The 24,021-nt window shown below is 44.8% G+C and overlaps 1 protein-coding gene across 5 annotated transcripts in view; it reads left to right on the forward strand.

Moving 5' to 3' along the window:
* LOC146207060 (WD repeat-containing protein 11-like) overlaps positions 1-24,021 on the forward strand; it is a 160,010-nt gene that overhangs the window by 77,309 nt on the left and 58,680 nt on the right. For all 5 annotated transcript variants that reach the window (XM_084595708.1, XM_084595782.1, XM_084595880.1 and 2 more), the window contains 3 exons: positions 552-660; positions 6,626-6,741; positions 6,800-6,923. In XM_084595708.1, coding sequence (XP_084451834.1) covers positions 552-660; positions 6,626-6,741; positions 6,800-6,923 — 349 coding nt within the window. The remainder of the gene's footprint in view (positions 1-551; positions 661-6,625; positions 6,742-6,799; positions 6,924-24,021) is intronic.

The raw sequence follows: 24,021 nt of genomic DNA on the forward strand, positions 1-24,021 counted from the left end.
GGCGGCGCATAGAAAAATGACATATTAAATGAGCGTTGGGAATGGCATGAAATTTCCCGGTTGGCACAGGTATTAGGGCTCCAAGTTTGTCCTCATTGCATTCACTGTGTGTGTTCAAAGTACAGTAAAAGCTTGTTACTTTGCCTTTATCCAGTCTTCCATAGTTTTATCTTCGTTTTGGACGGGCATCAAAACTGCCCTATTGCATGGACGTTTCTTTGGCCATGTGCATATTTCAAATTATCTGGGGAGGAAGCGACAATGAGTTCTATGGAGCTTGACTTGACGAATGAGTGCAAATTACCCGAAAGTTTGAATTAATGAGCATAATGTATGAAGTTCATTGCAACCTTTGGTTTGAAAAGTTGACTTGCTAGACATAGTGCTCAAATCACTATTCCTCATGCTTTTGTGGGCACTTTTGGTTGTAAATTTGGAGCTTAATTCTGTGTAGCTCATACCCCAGTGTTCTAAATCTCCTGACTTGCACAAAGGCCTAGAAGAATTTTCTGCCCTAGACCTGGAGTGAATCTGTCCTTGTCATGTTTCAGGCAGTACTTTGTGGTACTGTTTAAAGATCAGCCATTTGAATTGTGGGACCTCCGAAACTTGGTGCTGCTGCGTACCATGCCAGACAGCTTTCCCTGTGTGACAGCCTTGGTAAGGCACCTTTTCCACGATTATGTGTTCTTCCTGATATTGCCACAAAGAGTTTGAGTTTGCTTGGCCTGCATGCCAGCCTCTTACAGTCAATCCTTCTTATAGGTGCTCAAGTAGTAAATCATAAAATACTCTGATATAGGTGAAATTCGTAATGCAAAATTTCCAGAGGTGTGTGAATATTGGAGAATATGAATCGAATCAGTTTGTTATTCAGAAAAGGAATTTTTTGAATATTCGAACACACCAAAAATTTCACCGCAATGCAGTGAAACATCCTCAAAACACCATTTTGTGAAGGGGGCCTTGAAACACACTAAAATGTTCATCGGATAAAATTACTGGGATAGGGACTTTAGGTCCAGAGAGGTTTAGGTGAAAATGGGCATCCTTGAAGGCTGAATTAAGGAAAGTTCGGAAGCAATATAAACCCAGTTTCATGCAGGTCCTTTCTGTGCAAAAAAACCTGTATATGGAACCATGTATAAAATTTTATTCTGGATTTTTCGGTACAGAACGCACTTCTGTGCAGAATTTTATTTGTGAAATAAACAAGACTAAGAACATTTGTTGTGTGGAAAAAGCGACACTTTCATGACAGCCGAGTGATTGGATATATCCGTTTCGTGGCAATTTATGTTTGATACTTTCATAACATCCTTGACTGTATGTAGACAAGCAAGTCATATCAATGGTACTTGTTACCACAAGTTCTCAAGCTGAGTAGCTCAGTTTCTAGTACACATCATTCATGTACGGGCATCCTATACCATAGGGACGAATAATCTCTAGTGGGCTGCACTGGCATCGGACAAGAAATCCTGTGCAGCTCTTCACAGCTGTATTCTCCCATCAACCGAGACAACTTTGCTGCATATTGGTCTTTATTTTGTGGCTCATCTGAAATTTTTCATGGAAGATGGTTCATATACAGTTTGTTGCTTCTTCATTGGATGTGTTGATTGTAAGTATTACAGAAAGGTCAGTTCCAGATAGTTGGCTGAAAGTTTCACTAAATTGGACACAGAGTTATCGAGCTGTTGTTCCGTGATTGTTTTGAGCATATCCTGTGTGGTAGGGCGCGGATTTGATTGCACATCATTACAGATGGCGAGCAAGTCAATAAACATAAAAAGAAGGAATCTGCCTTGCCACTGGTCATAGGTGCTGCCTTCGCCATTCGTGAAAAGTGCTGCTTGGACAAGAATGTATTTGGTTGCCTCTGCTATGTGCTTCTAGCTGGGTGCAAAATAACAGTCCACCAGGCTTATTTTCATTCTTGCCATTGTTTAAAGCAGCATGCCCAGACTCACTGCTGCTTGGGTTGAAATCAACTGCAAGATGAAATCATAACAACTGCAACATTTTTTACTTTAATGCTACCAAGTCTTCAAAGTGTGTTAAAAAAATGACACCTTGAAGGTGTCTGTAATCAATATGGGAGGTTTCGAAATTAGTGCATCAAGTCATCATTGGGAAAGCATGAATGTCCCGAAGCAACACTTTTGTTAAGCGGGGCCTCATAGTCAAGCTCCACACTAATTTTGACCAACAGGACATGCATTCAGATTGGGCATTTCTGTATTCATGTTTGAAATCATCCTAAACCACCATGGTGTGTAGTATCACTTCACTGTGTTCTTACTATGCAGCAGTTTTGTATTGCAGAGTTCAACTGTAATTACAGGAACTTGCAGAAGATTATGGAAGGGTAAGCATCGTGAGCATTGAGACCCTTGAAAGCATATGCTGGGATCATTCTAAACAGCATGAGGGTACCATCTGAGAAAGCACTCCTGGCCGAAGGGGTTCATGAGCTTGCTAAAATGAGGGAAGTGCGGGACTAATACGTTCCGTCCTGGACGTTGACACCACGGCACAGTAGAAGTAAGCCCTGGTTCAACAGAAAGGCGCATGTTGTAGTCAATAAAAAAAAAGCAAGCTTCTGCGATTTTTAAAAATAACCCTTCTCAGATGCATAAAGATGAGCTTCAGCAGTTGACCAAAGAAATGAAAACGTTGGTGAAAGTATTCTTTAGTTCTTTCCACTCATACATACAAAAATGCCCGGCAGTTTTTTAAACGAAATGGAAAGGATGATCTGTCTATCCCGCTGCTTGACCATGATGGTACTGAAGTTTGCAATAATCTCGATAAAGCAAACTACTTCAGTTGTGTGTTTTTGACCAATATTCATTCTAATGACACTGCATGGCTTGGTGCATTCTGCGTTGAGCCAATGGATGACATCTTATACTGCTTTAAAGGAGGCTAGTTGATTGTTCATAATAATAAAAGGATTGCGCTAACTAAAGAGATGTACATTGTGTCGTGTTATTTGTGTTCCTCTTTGTTCTCAAGTTAGTGCACTCCTATTATTATTATTATACTGCTAAAAGGATTGAAAACTTAAAAAGCCACTGGACCTGATGGACTGTCAAACGCGTTGCTTTCGTCTTGTGCAAGTTTTCTGACAAAATATCTTTATCTTCTTTTTTAAAATCACTTGAAGACAGTGACTTGCCTAATGATTGGAAAGTGGCGTATGTTGTGCCCATTCATAAAGCGGTAACCTCATGAGGCGACAATCTGCGGCGACAATAGTGTTACCACTTGTCGCTGTCGCTCAGTTTCTGGGTTTTTAGAAAATTTCCCGTGTCGCTCGGAAGCAGCTCATGAGGCAGCCAATTTTAAGAAGGCTTTGGGGTGCTCAATTTTTGTTCTGTTGCTTTTTCTACGGGTGAAGTTTGTTTTCATAGTCCAGTTTGGGCGAAGAACCTGGTGCCTGCAGACGCTCACTTTGTCTGATCCGTATATATATGAGCACATCGAGACAGTTCAGTAAAAGCTTGGTAAGGTAGTAAAAAAAAAAAAAAAAGGCTGGTGCGGCTAGATGTTGTTAATTTTCGAAAGGAGCAGGAGAAAGTCACTGCTTGCAATGCAAGCCGGCATCGCAGTGTAGTAGTGCACCGCTGCGCTGTGACTTTTTAAAATGTGATGCATTACAAGAAATTTCATCAGTGTTTTATCATACTTCATTCTGTTTAATATTAGAAACGGGATACAGCGTTACTGCACTCCCCTTGACGAACGACAAGGTGGCGGTAACAGAGCAGCGCTGAAAACGCGCCTCTCTGTCGCCGAGCCCCGTCGCTCCGTGCGCTGTGCACCAGCGGCAACGATTGGTCAGTTACAACTGAGAAAGAACAGTCAAATAAGGTAGACCGGAATTTAGTGACAGCTCATAAAAGGGCGAGACACTCGGGCTCAGTAATCGAATAGTTGCGTTCGACGTTGGAGAGAAGACAGCTAGCATAGACGACGCGGTCTTCTCCATGGGGATGTTGTGCTAGCACTGCACCAATCCCATATCCGCTGGCGTCTGTTCGAACTTCAGTGGCAGCTGAGGGATCGAAATGAGCCAAGACCGTGGGAGACGTCAATAAGCTTATAAGCGTTGAAAACACACCTTGCTGGTCAGGGCCCCATGTGAAGGCAGTATCCATCTTAAGTAGGTCGGTGAGAAGATGAGCGATGCAGGCAAAATCTTTGATAAACCGGCAAAAGTAAGAGCAGAGGCCAACAAAGCTCCGCACATCCTTCAAAGGCCTTTGACGGCTTGAATTTTAGCCAGATCAGGTGGCACTCCAGAGGCATCAACCATGTGCCTGGTGAGTTGGCGGGTACGGAACATGGTGAGAAGAATACTGGTGAGGCGTGTGAACAAGATGTCGGGATGATAGATTGTCCATCATTCGTTCAAAGGTCGCACAGATCGGCATGACTAAATTGGTACAAGCCGTCTGGTGTGACAAAGGCTGTTTTTTTACGGTCCTGCTCGTCAACAACTGTCTGCCAATACCCTGACCGTAAATCGATGGAAGAAAAGTAGCTCCATGGAGGCCATTGATTCTCACAATAGGGTACACGTCTATTTTAGTGATGCTGTTGAGGTTGCGATTTACAATGCATAAGCACCAGCTGCTGTCTTTCGTTTTAACCACAATGACTGAGGGTGCCCACGGGCTCGTCGAGAGTTCGATGATATCTTGAGCGAGGATCTTGTCAACCTCCTTTTGGATTATCTGACATTCAGCACCGGATACGTGATAAGGACGAAAATGAATAGAAGCGGCGTCGCCGGTGTGTATGTGATGCTGCACAACAGCAGTTCGAGTCAAAGAGCACTGATCATAATAAGAAATGGCTCTGAAAGATGCTAACAGACTGCAAAGTGCACGAGCTTGGGGAGGAGAAAGATTCCGAGCGATCATCTTGGTGCAGTCTTGGAGACTGGGAACTAGTGAGCAGTCAGGAGAGGACGACAGAAAGATGACATTCATTTATAGGACACAGGGTGGTGAGTGAGATGCCTTAGGGGAGGGGCTGGACTTGCAATGCAAAGTTCAGAACAGGGAGGGAGGCATTATTTGTGGTGTAGTTAACAAATTGGATAGTCATTTTGGCAATTGAATCAGGGCTATGTACATAATGAAATATTTTATTAATTAGCCCTATGATGGCAACAGGCAAGAAAGGCTTTTGCCTTAATAAGGTTAGATTTTTGAACTGCTCCATTGATATTGATGAAATTTTAAGGGTTGATTTATCTTTCACTTGTTAGAATGTGACCTAAATTTCATTACCTTAGCACAAATATAAAAAAGTTATGTCATATCAAGCAAATAAGACGTCAATTTGCAAAAACTATTCCTTCAAAAACAAAGATATACTAATTATTTCTGATAAGATACTCTTTAGATAGTCTATCGTACAGGATAAGGCCAATCAAGAGTTTTTTGTGACATTTTTGTAAAAATTTCACAACTTAAAATTTCTTTTTTTTGCCATTGCATATCATATATCTGGTAATTTTTTCTTAGGACTGTTTACGGATTCTTATTTAGGAAAATTTCAATTCAGAAACCTTGAAAGCGGCTTTTGGCAAAAGAAGTTAGGAATTATAGTTTACCTAGCAGATGTGTTCTCGAAGAAAGTCCAAACTTAGAAAAAAGATATTTCAGAGGGTGCCACCTAGTTTTAGGGCAAAATATGTAATTGGTCAAGGCACCCTGTTGCATATGCTGCACCCTTGTCTTGAACAAGACGTGACTTTGTGCTGATTGCTTCAAGTCACCCACTCCTTTTTACAGCTTTACAGCGTTTCAGCACTATTGTCTGTCCTCATGAAATGCTTCCTTTGCTGGACATGCCTCTTCATGTGGGCTCTATATTCATTTTCCAGCTTTTCGAGCACTCTGGTTGGTTAGCCTGGCTCTTGGAGGTGTGAAAGCATTGTTTGAAGGTCACATGCGGTGCTTCTGTCAATCCAAGCTCCAGTTTCCCAGCTGTTGCACAGTTAACACAGCCCAAAATATGCCTTTTATTTATCTTATGTTTGAGCTGTCCTATGGGCTCTCGATAGCAAGTCTTCTTTGGCTTAAAAACGCGAAAAAACCAACCTTGTAACCTGGGGCATTCACTCTGTGCTCAGTTTCTTCCCTGCTGTGGGGCTGCATCGTGAAAACAGCATTCATAAACGCTTTTGCTGGTAAATGCACCCTACCATCTCAGAAAATATTGATTTTATTGACCGCACAGATGACAACCAAACTTGCTGGCAATATTTCTGTGGTGCTACCACATGCGCTGTCCTTTGCTCATAACCGCTTTGTGTCACACACTGCGTGATTACAGATTTCGTTTCCATTGTGCATTGTCCTTTCGGCTCTTCACATGAAATAAATTTTTTTCACTTTCATTAAACTGATGTTTAACTGTGCTACTTATTAACAAAGAAACACATGTTACAGGCAGAAGATGATGGAGTGGTAAGTATGTCAGTAGTATTCTAACAATAACCACTGTTACTTTGTTGACAAAAAGACACAGGTACTTGCAGAAGGTGATAGCTATTTTTGGAGCTGCCATTTTCCATCCTGACAGTAGCCTTTGTCATCCTTAGGAGTGGTCTCCGTTGGTGAGCAGCAAAGCTCAACTTCGAGCTCGTCACGTGGCCACTTCCAAGGATGTGGAGCCAATTTTTATCAGCTCTGCTGCGGAACAACTTGAGAGGCAGATGTAAGTTAGTTTTGAAGGCATCAAAGCTTTCTGCACTTGCAGTGGGTTTTCAATGCAGGGGCCAGCAGACAGCCCACCCACTACTGCGTGAACAGCTGGTGTTTACTGACGCGGAAGCCCAGCTGTATTACTTCAGTGTTGAAGGAAATGTTGTTCGAGACTGCACACGAAACCCACCCGAGGTATACCACATTTTTCCTTTTTCTCATTGCTCAACTTGAATCTCCACATGTGCAGCAGAGGAATTGTTTGTTCTTGCCTCTGTCACTATGGCTTATTCTAACACTAATCGTATGTTGGGTTTCTTCATATCATGCAGTGAGTTCTCTGGTGGTTTATTACAGTCCATGATTTCACTATTTTTCATGGCATCGCTTGTCAGCAGCCTCATTGTTATCTTGATGATATTGTCAACATCACAAGAAATGACAACACACGTATGCACTTCATAGCACATCTATCGTAGACTGCCTATAAAACAAATCCAGTTAAGATAACTTGTAACATAAAATGATCATTGTGAGAACATTTAGTTGGTATGCGATCGAAGCGTGTATTGCTTTCTGCCGAGTGTTATGGATTTATCATTATAAACTTATATTTTTCACCACAAATAACTAGGTGCTCAGGATAGGCTTTAGCTTTGCAGTTGCGGAGGATCGGGCGTGTGGCCTGGAATAATGTCCAGAAAAGGCAGAAGGCAATTTGGTGCACTGAGTGAAGTGGGGATGGGTGTGCTGGAGGACATTTCCAACAAGGCATTGCCAAGACAATGAGAATAGTGTGGGAGGCCCTTGGGGGAATCTACAAATGGATGCAAAATTTTCTAACGGCTGGTATAGCTTAATTGCATTAAGGCTGATTGGTTTTACTGAAGTTTTAGTATGACCATAGCTTGTGCTATAGACATGAGTTAGAGTTGTCAGTTTTTAGTTTCTTTAAAGTTGGCCGGTATTTTTGGTTATCTTTTAGAAAATATTTAAAAATTGGCGGTCTAATTCATGCTACACCTAGATTACTCTACTGCAGGAATGCATACATGCTGGCCCATGTCCTGTTAGCATAAACAAAGCCCGGATTGTGAGGAAACTTAGTTTTAATCACATGTGTGCTGCTGTGTTAATGCGCAGAGTATAGCGGCATGTGATCACTGAACTAACACACATAGCTCATGCTGCTTAGTCATGCATAGGTATAATCAATACAAGATGCACTTCTGGTAGTGGCATCAAGTGGGTTATTAGCAGTTGTGGGTTATTAGCAGCCGCAAAGGTAGTTCGCACATGAAGACTGGTAACCAATGTGATTTCTTAATGTCGACATTAAAGTCGCCGCAGATGATGAGGGAAGTGTTTGGTCTTCTTCCGTGGCAAGCATTCTCACCTGTCGCTTATGGGGAACAATCGCCCCTCGTTCTCTTTAAAATCGGCTTTCCCCATGGTAGAGACTCTAGCTATCACGAGATGATGCCAGCATAGATAATATTAACATTAACTATCAAGAGATGGTGGAAGTTTTTCAGCATCGGGAACTCGATTCGAGCGGACGCACCCTCGCGGCGCTCCGCAGTCGCCAGCAAGGTGAAGCCTTGCGTGACTTTTCCCGCCTGGTCGCTCTGTTCGGCCTCGGAGCTTATTCCCTGCCCTAGCGAGGGCGAACATTCGCCTGTAGCCCTGCTGGCGAGTCAGATGACTTAGATTCATTAGCATGTTTTATTGCTAGCTGGCATTGTTGTTATTGCAGTAAATGCCTGTTTGTTGTTAGCACACATTGTTCCTTTGTTCCCAAGACCATGGCCAGCAGTGGTCAGCGTGCGCTTGGTAGCGCACGCAATCACTGGGGGGTGTCGGTGGTTTTGACTGTCAGCCAAAACTAAGCGGGGAAAACGTAGAAGTAGAGCGATTTGGGTGAGTAATTATCCCCCTGTTACAACCCCACATCTGACGCCCGTTCTTGGTACATTGGACGACTGTTTGTTCGGTTCAAGGGATATCCTTTGTCCGGACATGACAAGTGCTAGGCCTAGAGTGAATTTTGATCGCTAGGCCCTGCGGCATGCTTTCTTGAGTGAGAGGTGATTTTCAACTTTTCAACATGCTCAGCGCATTTGTTTGTACCCTTTGGAGAACTTCCTTCAGTTTGAAGACAGGTGCGAGGCCTCGCGCATCGGGAGTTGCCAGCCTGAAGCGAGTGAGTACGGAAGCCGCGTGGATGGTCCGAGTTTTCCAGTGCATATTTTCTCTTCTGTCTCTTTGCGGCTCTGGGAGCTGAGTGGCCCAGGGTCAAGGGTGCCGCGATGAGCTTGCTGGTATTGCAGTTCGGCACCGGGCGTTCCGACACCGTTCGGGATGGTGGGCGCCAAACGCAAATCTGCTTCGTATGGTGAGCGGAGTAGGACCATCCCACTGAGGAGCTGATGTCTGCTCGTGGCTGTGTGCACGTAACCCATTCCAGTTCTCTCTTTGTCTTGGTGGTGGTTAGGCCTAAGGCTTGTGTTGCCTGCGCCACTTCAGAAGAGACAGCCGCTGAGTCCGTAGTGTTCTAGAGCACGTTGCTGACCACTTAGTCTTGTTGAACACAAGAAAGGGCTTTGTTCACTTGCACAGCCACGTGACAGGTTTTTCTTGCAAGCTTTTTGCGAAGCCACGAGGCCCATGCGGACACCGGTGCTCCCTCTTCCGTGACTTTCGTTATAGGCATGTGGAGAGCGTTCTGGCAGTTATGCAGGTTCACCGGAGCCACCCAGATTTACTGGCCTCCGCACGTTATCTTGCTGTCGCATTCACCTGCGGCAGCTGTGGCGAGACCAGTCAGCAGTTGTACCTGGCTGCTGCTACCCTGGCCTGCAGTTTTCAGCCGGCCTCGCGGGCCCTGTGGACACCTCCACTCCCTGCGATTCCTGGTGTTGTGCCGTACTAGCACCTGGCTCGGCACCCTCTCTGCCTTCTAGAGTTACTATATAGGCTTTGCCAGATAAGGGGCCGTATAAGCAACCAAGTTGTGCAGTGAAGCCATACGTCGTCTGCAAGAGTCGAGCATCCAGACTAAATAATTATTTTGGTTGTCCTGGATGGATGGATGGATGGAATATAGGAGCGTCCCCTTTGAAACGGGGTGGTAGCAGTAGCTATCATGCTCATTTTTCTCCATATATCTTAATTATTGATTTAGAATGGTTGAATAAACCATCATTCTATTTATTAAATTTTTGTTCCTACATTACTAATGTCAATTCTCTGCTTTTAAGCCACCAATCTTCCAGTCGTTTTTTGGTAGTTTCCACCGCCGGTTTATTCACCCGGCCACTGTTATCTCTAAACCCCAGAGCTTCAGGAACAGTGATTGCGCCTGCATCAACTTCCGGATGGATAGCATTACATTCGAGTATAATATGGTCAATTGTTTCACTGGAGTTTCCACATACAGCACATGTGTCATCTCCATTGTTAAATTTCTTTTTGTAGCTGCGTGTTCTAAGGCACCCTGATCTAGCTTCGAAAAGTAGGGCACTGCCTCTTGAGTTATCAAAGAAATCTTCCTTCCTGATCTGCATTTTCCACTTACGGTATAATTCCACACTTTGTTTCTTTTCCATCGAATTTATCCAATTTTTACCTTCTGTGTTTTTCACTTGTTGCTTAATGCTCTATATTTCTCCGTCCTTGTGACTAGCATACTTACTAGTTAGTTTCCTAGTTCTTTTCCTCCATTGTGAGTCCACGCTTTTTAACTACAGGTATTTAAATACTTTAGCTGCCCATCTGTTACTGTCCAATTTCCTCAGGCGTTCCTCATATAATATTTTACTCTGAGCTTCCCGTACTTCGAAAGATGCCCAGCCCATATCTCCCTGTACCGCCTCATTTGTAGTTTTGCCGTCGGCACCTAGTGCTAATCGTCCAACGGATCTCTGATTTATTTCTAATGTCGACTGTACCTCTGATTTTAGGCACAAAACCGCATTTCCGAAAGTAAGTCCTGGCACCATAATTCCTTTCCAAATACCCCTCAATACCTCATACCTATTGTATCCCCACAATGCCTTATGCTTCATTATCCCGGCATTCCTTCGCCCTTTGGCCTTAAGTGATTGTTCATGCTTTTCAATGTATGCCAATCCTTCGTTTACCCATACCCCCAAATATTTATATTCTGCTACTCTAGGTACTTCAAGGCCTTGTATTTTAAGACCCTGATCAGTTGAGCCGTTGAAAATCATCAGACCCGACTTAACTGCGCTGAAACTGAAGCCTAGAGCGTCCCCTTCGTCTCTGCAATACTTAACTAGAGTTTGCAATTCTTCCAGACTCTCAGCTAGCAGCACAATATCGTCTGCATACATCAAACCGGGGAGGCGCTGCTCTACCGCCTTTCCACCTAATCTATATGACAGGTTAAAACCTAGGTTACTGTCTTGTATCCTCCGTTCCAGGTTTATCATATAAAGCATGAACAGCACAGGTGATAGAGGACAGCCTTGTCTTAATCCTTTGCATACTTTGACATCCTCCGTACTTGTTATCCCTTCCCACGTAATTTCTACTTAGTTATCCCGGTATATTTGCTGTAGGAACTCTATTATCTCATAACCGATACCTTCTTCTTTTAATATGTTCCACAGGAGTTCCGTGCTTACGTTGTCGTACGCCCCGTTTATGTCCAGGAAGGCCAAATACAAAGGTCTATTTTCCACTCGATATTTCGATGCATTGGGTAAGCACGAACAGGCTATCATCTAAGCGCCTACCATTTCTAAAGCCGTTCTGAAGTTCTCCGAGTATCTTGTTACTTTCGACCCATGCTTGCACCTTTAATTTCACCGCCTGCATGGCTAACCTGTACATAACTGATGTTATGGTAATCGGCCTGTAGGATTTTATGTGCATCCTGTCTCCTTTCCCTTTATAAATCAAATTCATTTTACTCTGCCGCCAGCTGTTCGGAATTTGCTTATTCGTTATGACTGTTTCCAGAGCTTTTAACAACGTTTCCTTACTTTTTGGACAGAGTTCATTAATCAGCTTGATCGGAATTCCATCTATTCCTGTAGAAGTGTTTTTAGGAATATTTTTTTCTGCCTTTTTTCAGTTTAGATTGGTCAGTTCTAAGCTGCTTTGTTTTCTGCTACCTTGTGTTGCTTCCTGATTTGCGGAGATTGCCCTATCGTCGCTCTTAAATGACTCGGCTATAACTGATGTAATGTAGTTCACTGCGTTATCTCCCTTTAAACAATTTCCCTCGTTATCTTGAATCCGATCCTGCTTTCTTTGATTCTTCTTCCCTAGCCAGCTTATATGGTTCCAGAATTTTCTTGCTCCGCCTCTAGAGGCATCGTGTATATCAGCCATCCAGCGATCGGTGGACTGTCTTATTTTACTTTGGACGAGGGCCTGCACTTGAAGTTTCTTTTGTCGATATGATTCCCATTTTTGGTCGATTTCCTCCTGAGATACCTGTGCTTTCTTTGCCATTCGGTGTTTCCTTGAAGCAGCCCGTCGTTGTTCAATAGCTTCCCTGATTTCCTTATTCCACCAGCTCCGTGGCTTCCTCTTTCCATTCCAGCGGTTTGCTACTTTAACCTCCTGAATTTTCCTCCTTATGAGTAGTTCTACCTGTTCATAATCCCAGTCTTCCATGGGGCTTTTCTCTATTGCTTCCTCTATGTCTGCTGCTGTCTGCGCTATTTGATCGTCGTTTAATTTTGCGTTTACGTTTTGTCTAAGTTCCATTTCTCTTTTCATCAAGGGCCCCATCTGCAGACTAATACGTTTATGATCACTTCCCAGACTACACTCCCCTTCTTCGTCTATTTCCATTTTTGTGACCTTGCTATAAATTTCCTGCGACATTAGACAATAGTCAATGGTCGTTTGCCTGTTGCGGAATTCCCACGTGATTTGGCCTTCACATTTTGTTTCTCTATTTACTATAACCAGATCGTGTCGCTCACAGAAATCTAGCATTAGCTTCCCGTTTCAATCCGTGTATCCATCCAGATCGTCGATGTGGCCGTTCATGTCCCCCAGTAGAATAATATTGGCCCCGTTTCCAAACTGGCTTATATCGTTACTGAGACATTCAACAAGATCCTTGTTTTCTTGCCTGCATTGATGTCCTGTTCCTAAATAAACTACCCCTAGCCATGTCCTTATGCCGGCAGTGGTTCCTGAAACCCAGATATGTTCTTTACAAGATGATTTAATTCTTTGCCAATTTGTTCCCTGGTGTATCAACATACCTACCCCTCCACCCTTTTTTTCCGTTCTCGTTCTGTTGCACCCTTCCCAGACGTAGCCTTCTATAAACGGCGGATCTTCTAGATCCCTGAGATGAGTCTCGCAGAGAGCGTACACACCTATTTTGTCATCCTTCAACTGCTGTCCTATCTCTAGCCATTTCGCTCTTTTTCTACCTCCTTGCATGTTTATGTAGCTGATCCTAGTGCTAAATTTCTTTTTTGTACTTTTCTTTCTCAACCTACTCTTTGCCATTTTGGGGGGCTGAGCCTCCATTATTACACTTTCTTCTGCTTCACTTCTAACTACCTCTGTGCACGGAGTCCTCGCGGACCCCCTAAAAAAGCCACAGCCCTGCCTGCCAGGCGCCAGCCGATCTCTGCTCCCACCCTTCTGTTAAAATGAATGCCATCTCGCTGAAAAGCCCTACGAAAACCTGCTTTATGTACCTCCCTGTTTACCTCAACCACTTCGAAACGCTTCTCCAGGCTTAACTTTCTTATGTCCTGATTAACTGTCATCACGTCCTTTTCCAGCTTTCCGTTCAATCCTAGCACCTCTGGTACTGTGCATACAACTATCTGCGTTTGCTGTGCTATCTCCCTGATCTCGTCAACTCCCTTAGCTAAACTTTCCACCATTCCTGCAGCGTCACCATTTAGGACATCGTTTAGCCCCGCGACTACTATTACCATACTGCGCCCTGCGGAATTCTTCAACAGCCTATTTTTACTGTCTTTCAGTACTGCCCTCATTGTTCTCCCTGGGAAGGCTCCAACCAACACTCTCTTATCACCCTTTACACGTTCCAAGATATCTCGCTAGCACCTTTTCATGTTAGAATCTCCGGTGATAAGCACCTGGGCCTTCTCTCTCCCTCTCCCAACTGTTGGCTCCTGCTTTCGGTTATCTGTGTCCTTAGCTCTGGGATTTTCATTCTTCCTTACTTCTTCCTTTTTTTCCGGCTTCTTAGCTGCTTCTAAATAACTCTGACGGTTCGGATCCGCCTGACCTACTTTGCTTATGCCTTCCATGCCAGTGCTGGCCCCAGCCACGTGGCCTGCATTGGAATGTTCGTCCTCGTTGGTTCCAAGGATAAAGTCGGCCCCTTTTTTTTTTCAGGAAGCTGTCCAAGCAGTTTCTGATTTTCCGCCCTTAGAAAACGTACTTCCTTTTCTAAATCATCCACACGAGACACTAAACTGCCCCTTTCTTGATCAAATCTATCTAGACGCGCACTCGGTACGCAACACCGACACAAAAAGTCGCTGCCTTCCGCTTCACCTACAGAGTCAAAACGCGTTTCTTTGAGATTAACCTGCGCCTCACACTGAGTACACTTTACCTTCTTTTGATTGCACATCTTAAGCGCTCATCGACTGAACTATAACTATTACGAATTCTTAGAATATACAAATTGCCAAAAGAACACACAAGAAACGACTAGCACACACGCGTTAAAAACCAATTCTGCGAATGCCAATAGCCTAGAAAAAAAGTATTTATCTAAACAAAATAGTTAATGAATGAATGCCAAGAAAACCTAGCTGCCGGCACGAAAAACCAGGCCGCTAGAACAAACAGCTAAAAACTATTCTCTAGGCTGCACCTAACCTAACTAGCTGAAAACGAAATAAAGTTAATAAAAGAGAGAACTCATCTATTTGACGCTTCGGAAGCTCCCGCTGTCGCCAGTCCGTCCGTTTCCCGTGGCTACGTGCAATCTACGTGCTACGTCCTAATAGAAATAAGGAGAAAGACTAAGAAGTCAGGGAGCTGTCGGGCTGTGCCCGCTAGTCTCTGCGAAATCTGTTTGAATTTCCATTCAATACTCGATATATATGTCCCAGATAGCCTATATTGCAAGATCGTGACATGTTATTTGTTGAGTCTGCGAAGTCTGCTCAAGAGCCAGACAGATTTATTCGAGTGCCATCGAAGCGTCGTCGCAGCTCGAGGCAGTCAAATTTCAGTGTCGACGCACCTAACGCTTTTAAAGTGCCCAAGTGCAGCCTTACAGTAGTTATAAAACCAATAAAGACCGTATTACTCGTTTTAATCCACTGGCCATGAGGCAAGCATTTGAATCTGGCTCCAGGTGGCGTCCTTCAAGTTCGCCCCAATGAGTGGCTTAATCTTAAGGCAGTTGACACCCGAACCGCGGTCGCTACTGAACGCCTTTTACAAATACGATCAATAGCAGGAATCGCAGTGCAAGCATACGAGCCCCGACCAAACAACTGTGGCGTAGGAGTAATCAAAGGTGTGCCCCTGGATCTTTCTCAAAAAGATATCTACTCGGGACACTACTGCAGAGAGTTCCAGTAAAATCTGTGCGCCATCTGGGAATTTCAGAAAATGTCCGCATTGTTTTTGTGACAGAATCTGCGCTGGAATATGTTATTCTTGGATATACACAATGCCATGTGCATGAATACATCCAAAAACTACAACAATGTGGTAGATGTCAGCGCTTCGGCCATGTGACTACTGCTTGCCAACTAGCCTTGCGCTGCCCTCGCTGTGGTAAAAATCACGACCGTACCACATGCCCAAGTTACATCCCCATTTGTCCCAACTGTGGAAAGCAGCATGAGGCGACGTTTTCCCGCTGCATTGCCTACCAAAAGGAGAAACTGATGTTTAAGTACAAGACATCCAACAATACCGACTACAAGTCAGCAAAAGCTGCTTTAATTGACCAAAATCAAATCAGAAGCAGTCATCACAGAAAAAAATCATTGACGGGGAAGAAAGCACAAGAACAGTCACAGAAAGATGCTGCTGGTCATCCACGAATTGATGACGTGGTTGAATTTTCTCCTCTTCCACAATGATCAGAGGTTCATCAACCATCTGTATCAAGCCCACAAAACATTTCTGCACAGCAGCCCCTCATTCGAGGTGTGTATCCTAGAACCGCTAATGCGAAACCTTTATTCGCAGAAACTATGAATTTTCCGGTTCCCAACTGTGCTCACTTGTTGAAACTGTTCGTGCTTTTCTTATACCACTCTCCTCGCCGATGACGAAGGCCATCTTGATTTCATCTCCTCTCCTCGCGCAGTGGCGGTAGCAGACAATCAGTCGACTGCTCCACCCAGCGTGCAAGCCATCCGAAATAAGGCCACCATCTTTCAATGGAATGCTTGCAGTCTCCACCCCCGCCTCTCGAACTTTCGACACTTCGTCTTCAAGCATCGTTTCCCTATAATTGCTATATCAGAATCTCGGCTCAATACTGCAATGCGTCTCTCAGGCTACACAGTGCAATCAACAACTGGTACGGACCTTAGTAAAGTTCTTCTGGCTATCCGGAAAGACTTCAACTTCATTCAGCATCCCAAACCAAGTGATCCACATAATGAGTATGTTGCAGCCACTTTAAAGTGCATGAACATGAAGTTTGCAGTAATTGCTGCCTGCATACCACCTCGTGCTAATTTTAATATTGAACGCCTACAAGATATCATGCGAAGTGCTCCTGTGCCACAAATTATAACGGGAGATTTCAACGCGCATCATCCTGCTCGGGGAGCCGTCAGATCGACAGTCAGAGGCCAGCAGCTATTCGACTTTGCACTTTCAAACAATTTAACATTTCTCAACGACGGCCAAGCAACTTCCTACCAAGGAGCAAGGTCCAGTGCTCTTGACATCTCCATGATCTCTGTTAGCTTCAACAACCTGGTCTGTGGACATCGAGACTCACGGCAGCGATCACCTACCTACATACATTGAGATTGGTGGCTTTTCTCTCGCCTCCCAGCGGCATGAAGTTCGCTACATGAACTGGGAAGCTTTTGCTGATGCAGTAGAGAAGCAGGATCTGTCAAACCTAAATTATGAATCCTTTATTGCTGCAGTAGCACATGCTCAAACGTTGCACATGAGAGTCCTCCACCTGCCAAAGGTGTACTCAGCTGTTGACGCCGAATATGAAAAACTTTGAGCAATATGTCGCAGAGCAGAAAGACGAGCGCGCAAGACACTTTCTAGAGACGACATCCAGACTTCTAGGCGAGCACAAAAACACATTCAACACCATTTGGACAAGCTGGCAAGAAGGGAATGGAGATCTTTTTGTGCAAAGTTAGATCCTAGAAAGCCTCTTTCTAAAGTATGGAGTATTGTACGAAGCTTAAAGGGACACTGCAGCACGTTTTGCAGAAATGGAGATTTTAATGGCTTATAACAGTTTCTCACGCCGCGAACTCAACTATCTAATTAAATTTAAGCAGAAACAAGCGTCAATTGTCTTTTTTTAAGTTAAAATATGCGACCGGCACTGCCGGCACCTCGAGACACGCCGCAGACCGCGCCACCGCCTGCGATTGGTCGAGCTGTCGTAGCACTGTCGTGAGGACCCGATACGCTGCCGATATGCATCCTGCGCTGCGTGGAATGTAGATCGCAGCTGTCACAGCTCTCTGCGACATTATAAAAGCTGTTGCGGCACGCTAAAGTGACTATCTGGGTCTCGTCGTATGTATACGCACCAGATAGGCCACAAACGACGCAGCATCGACGAAGCAAAGGCCAGCCATCAGCATCTACTGGCATCGAAATGTGGCTCTGGCATGTAGAACGGCATTTTGCAAAGCTGCATGTGTTTTTATTGGCCGAAATTAGATATGGTATGTGTGGGAGCGTTCAACGACAAAGCGCTTCTAACATTACTTTCCGACTCGGAGGCAGATTCAGGCGTCCCTAACGCTTTGCCTGGTAGAGAAGTGACGAAACCCGTTGAGGTGTTTGCTTGTTGCCCGGCTAGCTGCGTGCGAACCGAGTACTCAGTGTATTCTTGATTGTGGTGTACCAGCAAAATAGTGTCGTCACTGCTGCGCTTGCTGGTATTGAAGCTTTTTTCCTTGAAGGTTTGTGCTACAGCTCCGTGTTCAGCGAAAATTACACCCAAGGTAGCAGAGCACCACCAAAGAGCCGGCGCTGGTAAATTTGCCAGCGAGGCCAAACTTGACATGTTAAAATGATTTCAGAGCACAAAATAGTACGCATAGACATCCAGAACATTAGTTGCAAGTCGTGAGATCAGGCAGCAAGCTCCAATGGTCAAGAATTTGTAATTGTTAGAACGGCAGCAATGGCCTGTACACTTCAAAACATCAAGTCCCAACCTTATGAATGCGATCATGACATATCAGGCAAAAATGTTTGAAAGCTTCCCTGTTTTCAGCGTGGCCGAGTGGTTAGCGTAGAAAGCTTTGGAGCAAGAGGTACCGAGTTCGAAGCGCACTAGTGCTGCATTTTTAACTTTTTTTTTTTAATATAGTTGAGGTGCTTCGTTACTTTTCAGTTTGACTTTTTATCCGAGGCGTTTTTTTTTCTCCGGGCAACCAGTGCCGCCAGTGTGGCGCGTGCCATTATGCCGCGCCCCAGTACGCACAGTCTCCAGCGTCATACAGGGCCCATAATCAGGTATGGCACTGGGGCAATCGGACCCAGCGGCACTGGTTTTTGCAATAGGGATGCGGCAGTGGAATATGCTATTTTAGCTTTCATATGTACGTTGATCCACAGCAGTATATTCGCAATATTGCTTTTTATGGTTATGCTTGAATGGTAACTATACAGGAAGCTTGATGCAACAGATAGTCCAGGCTTGCAGCCGCTGGTGGAAACCCTCCTTCCGAAAGGGAACTGCCCAAATTCGCTCGTGGTCAATAAAAATTAAAAAAAATCTGGTACATGCCCGCTGCTCGTTTGCGATTTTTTTCGTGCGAATAATCGTATTTTCGCGTAGGACTTTATATTCTTTCACAATAGGTGTTTATATATTGCTAGAAAATAGCTCTGCCAGGTACATTGCAGCTGCTCTCAGAATACAACATGCTGAATTCAGCAATTATTGCAGTTTCCATTACCCAGTAATATGTTCGGCGTAAACTTGTCGCTTTTCACAGAAGCGACCCACTGCGCTCGGAGCTTTTTGTCTTGCGGGAACTTGTGGAAACTGGCATCGTCGCGGCCGAAGGTACTCATACACCAGAAGGCACAGCAGTACCGCATGTTGAGGCGGGTATTCCACTCAAGCGACACGTTGAACTTCCGCAACCTTGAAACACGAGCAACAACACAGGCTAAAAATGCACTCGGGCTGCTGGGAGCGCCTGGCCTATCCTCACGGTGATGTCAAGCACGCCGGCGTGGGTGAGGTTTCTCTCTTCACTCTCCTCCTCTCTTGCGCCATCGCGCGCCGCGGGAAGTTTGAATGATGCGCTTTCAATCGGCGATTGCTCTGGTGTTTTCGCAATATATGCATAAAAATAACTTCACAGACCTGACCAACAATGAGTCTACTTCAGTACAGTGGAAGGTGAGCAAGTTTGAAAACCACTGCAATTTCCCTTTAAGAAGCCAGCCTTCACAATTACATCCTTTCGAGTGCGTGGCTCTAAATGCCAATACTACTTGTCTTCATGTAGCAGAGGCTTTCTGTTCAAAGATCATTGTTCCATTAGCTGCTCCTTCACTGCAAAATGTGCTCCCCACCTTTGTCCCGTCGCCCAACACTTCTTTCCTAGGCCAGCTGTTCACTATGGAAGAACTTCAAGCCGCTCTAGCAGTTACCAACAAAAGATCTTGCCTAGGACCTGACCGTGTTAGCTACATTTCGCTGTCGCGTCTTGGAAGAAAAGCCAAAACCCAGCTGCTTACCATCTATAACAACTCTTAGATAGCTGGCAGCCTTGTAGAGAGCTGGAAAACTGCGCACGTAATTAAGCCATCAGTAGACCTAAACGCTTATCGTCCTGTTGTACTGTTAAGCTGTGTCGGGAAATTGATTGAAAAAATGGTTCATTCGCGCCTTACCTCGGACCTGACAAATAGGGGAATTTACCCCCATCAATGTCTGGCTTCCGAAAAGGCAGAAGCAGTATTGATAATGTTATTGCTCTTGCCAACTGTGTCAGGCGCAGCAGAGCTGAGTGGTCTCTAACCATTGCCGTTTTAAAGGAGCATTTGATAATGTCACGCACGAGGCGATTCATTCAGCCTTGCGTTCAATTGGTATTGCTGGACGAATGTAAAACTAGCTTTCTGATTATCTTTGTGATAGGACAATTTACATGTCAACGGATCAAGGTGACACGTCCTACATCATGTGTCTCGTGGCAATCCTCAGGGAGGGATTTTAAGTCCAACCCTCTTCAATATATCTCTTCTTGGTTTGGACAGTTCCTTGCCACCTACAATTGAAATCTCCCTCTACGCAGATGACAACTGCATATGGTGCTCCGGAAGAAATAGGCGCATTGTGCATGCTCAACTACAAAAAGCAATAGGGGGCATCGCATTATTCTTAAACAAGCGAGGCCTTGTTATATCTCCAGAAAAGTGCTCAGCAATTTCATTTTCACGACATGATCTCTCCCGTTATGTACTGAAAGTTACTAGTACTCCTATACCGTATGTCAGCCACCAAAAATTTCTAGGTATGACCTTTGATAAGTCTCTTTCATGGTCACCACACGTTCAACAACTTAAGATCAAACTCTCCTCATATGTATCTATATTCCGTATGCTCTCAATGACCAGAAGAGGCTGCTATTCCGATTCCTTAGTACGACTTTATGGAGCACTTTGTGAAGGCCTTCTGCATTATAGCCTCCCTGTTATTCAAGGCCTCTCACAGGCAAGCTTAAAACTACTTGAAGCCATGCAGGCCAAAGCTTTGAGAGTGTGCCTTGGTCTTCCAAAGAACACCTTCACAGTGGGTACTCTGGCGGAGAGCAGATGCTTATCTGTAACCGTGCTGATACCGCAGGAGCTGCTTCATGCCCAGCTGCGCTTTGCACATGAACCTACCCACTCATTTTTAAAGGAATGTATGACAGCACTCTGCCATCTACTGCCTGCGCAATATCAATGCGCAGTACCGTCATCTTTCCCACCATGGAGGTTTGCTTCATGGCAAATTTGAACAGCCATACCTGGGATCAAAAGAAAAGCCCACACCCCAGGACCCGCACCTAAATACTTCACCCTTGAGCACATCTGTGCACACTCCAGTCAACATTGCCACATTTATTCTGATGGCTGTTACAGCTATTTCTTCATCCATCGGCGTGTGGATACCATCAGTGCACACCACAATCTCGACAACACTCAGTCACCGCACTTCAGCTGTGGCTACTGAGTTAACAGCTCTGAGAGAAGCTATTATATATATTCTCAACAACCCCCTGCAGCATGGGCTATCTTCAGTGATTGTCACGCTGCACTACAACTGCTTAAATAATCAAGAATTCAGGAAGAGCTCGTCATTGACATAAATAAGCTGCACACTGAGGCCTATGACCTGAGTCGCAGCATTATGCTACAGTGGTTACCTGCTCACTGCGGCATCGCAGGCAATGACTACGCCGACGCCACTGCAAAAGTAGTACCAGAAGATTCCTCAAGGACAATTTCAATTCCTTTCTCACGAAGAGATGCAGCAAGACTTGTAGCCACTGAATCGTGGCGATTGCAACGCTCTCTTTGGTGTGACCTGAACCATCAATACCGACCTCTACACCGAATAGATCCCACTTGCGTCTTTCAAATTCCTCACAATTTGAACAGGTGCCATCGTAACTGTCTACACCGAATCCGCTTGAATGTGCCATACACAAACTACTTCTTACATAAAATAGGTATAGCCAGCAGCCCTCTTTCTGCTCTACATGTGATGTGTGTGAAAATTTCGAACATTTGGTAACCTCCTGTCAACGATTTACTGCACATCGCAGGACAGTGCGTAATAAATTGAGCTTACCTAAAGACACAACCTTGTGCCTTGAACATGTCCTGTGTCCTTGGTGCGACGGATCGTCGGCTGTGAGAGCTACAAAGGCCTTATTAACTTTTCTCAAGGACACAGGGTTGATCGAAACCCTTTAAAACTCATCTGTGTGTGATTATGTGCGTGTGAAAGTATGTGACACCGATTCTCTCTTTTTTTTTTCTCATTCATTTCTGCCTCTCCTCTCACACTTTTTCACTCTTATCCCTCATCAGGAGTAGCATGCTAGGCTCACCACCAGGCAGACATTCCCTGTTGCCATTAAAATATATCTCTCTCTCTCTCTCTAATAGAAATAAGTCACCGTGGCTACAGCTCACACACAGCGCATTTCGCCATACCCACGACGGATGATGCAATGCAGCCAAGTGACCTTTGGTTTGGCTTCACGGATTGACACTGTTGCTTGGCAGCAAAAGAAAAGGAATGCGGAACTCTGGCAAAGTCTATATAGTAACTCTACCGCATTCCAGGCAGTGGCGCCACCTCTACGCACTCCCGGCCGCAGTTTTTGACCGGGCCCTGCTGCGTACCGACCTGCAGACAATGAAGCCCACGTGACAGGCCAGCCATCCTGCGGAGACCTTCATGCTATCGTCGGCGCACTGCGGAAGTCTGCGAGGACGTCGTCGGTGCTACCTCTGCTGGAAGGTCCTACCTCAAGTGCAAGTTCATGAAGACATCTCCATAACATATACTTACAGGCACATGGGTCAATTTAAGGTTGAGGGAATATGGGGAATCAATCTACCCTCGTTCTCTTTAGTCGGCTTTCTCCCGTGGTAGTTAATCTAGCGATCACGAGATGGCAGCAGCGTAGATAATGTTAACATTAACTATCAAGAGATGGCGCTAGCTTCGCAGCAGCACAAGCGTCACCCCTGACCTTATGACTGCACATGCGAGAAAGTAGGAAGCTCTTCGGCATTGGGAACTCGACGTGAGTGGATGCACTCTCGCGGCGCTCTGCAGTCGCCGGCGAAGCGAAGCCTTGCGTGACTTTTGTGACTTTTCCCACCTGGTCGTCCTGTCCGGCCTTGGAGCTTATCCCCTGCCCTAGCGAGGACAAACATTCGCCCGTAGCACTGCTGGTGAGTCGGATGACCTAGATGCATTAGCGTGTTTTATTGCTAGCTGGCGTTGTTGTTATTGCAACAATAAATGCCTGTTTGTTGTCAGCATGTGTTGTTCCTTTGTTCCCAAGAGCATAGCCCGCAGTGGTCAGCGTGCGCTACCGAGCGCACGCGATCACTGGGTGGGGTCGGCGGTTTGAACTTTCTGCTGCGATTAAGCGGGGAAAACGCATTTATTCCCCTATTATAACCCCACATGCTTCTGATGGCGATCGCGTTCTCGTCGAAAGCTTTCTCGTCGAAAGCTTTCTCGTCGAAAGCTTTCTCGGCGAAAGCTTTCTCGGCGAAAGCTTTCTCGGCGACTGGCAGCAGCACTCTTGGAAGGTTCCGCTGATGACGATGCATTATGGGAGTTCATAGCGTCTTGGCAATGCAGCTGGCAGTTTACGAGTGGGATATGCAAAAAGCAGAATGATCATTCATACACGAGTATATGGCTACGTTTATGAACAAGTGGCACTATCTGGTGCCATTAATGCAATTCAAACAAAATTGCAGTGTGCATTAACTGTGTCAGATGGCGTTTCTATAGTTCATCCTTAGCACTGTGTTAGAATTTTTCCCAGACTAACAATCCTATACTTTAGCAACGTCATTATTGCAGGCAGTAAATTAAAAATACCATTCACAGTTACAGTTAGTACTTATTCACCTGACATTATTTTGAAGTAACACCTGCTATAACAGCACGCAAGAGTTTCTAGATATCATCCAGTTGAAATCTAGATGTCTCTGTGGACTGAAAGCTGAAAATGTAGTCGGTAATTGCATTCCTTCATTAAAACTATGTGTATGTGTCTTGCTAGTGTGCCCAAAAGTCACATAAGTTCATTTTTGTTCATTTGTTGGCAAGGACTGTTGATACAGAAGTAATTAACATAAATATTTTATTTTCACAGCATAAAATTTGAGTCCTGAGGCAGTATTTAAACCAGTGCTTTCTTTTGAGCTGTCTCATTGTGATGAAGGCAAATGTACTCATTGTTTGGTCGCGGAAGAAACCGTGCAAGCTGCAGAAAAAGAATTATGCAAACTGCAGAAGAATTGGAAAGGAAGAAGAGGCCAGAGGGGGCACCTCCAGTAATTGCACAGTGCTCATAGCATT

The sequence above is a fragment of the Amblyomma maculatum genome, chromosome 1 (genome assembly GCF_055883805.1).
Source record: "Amblyomma maculatum isolate TAMU_Amacu chromosome 1, ASM5588380v1, whole genome shotgun sequence".
Lineage (NCBI taxonomy): Eukaryota > Metazoa > Arthropoda > Arachnida > Ixodida > Ixodidae > Amblyomma > Amblyomma maculatum.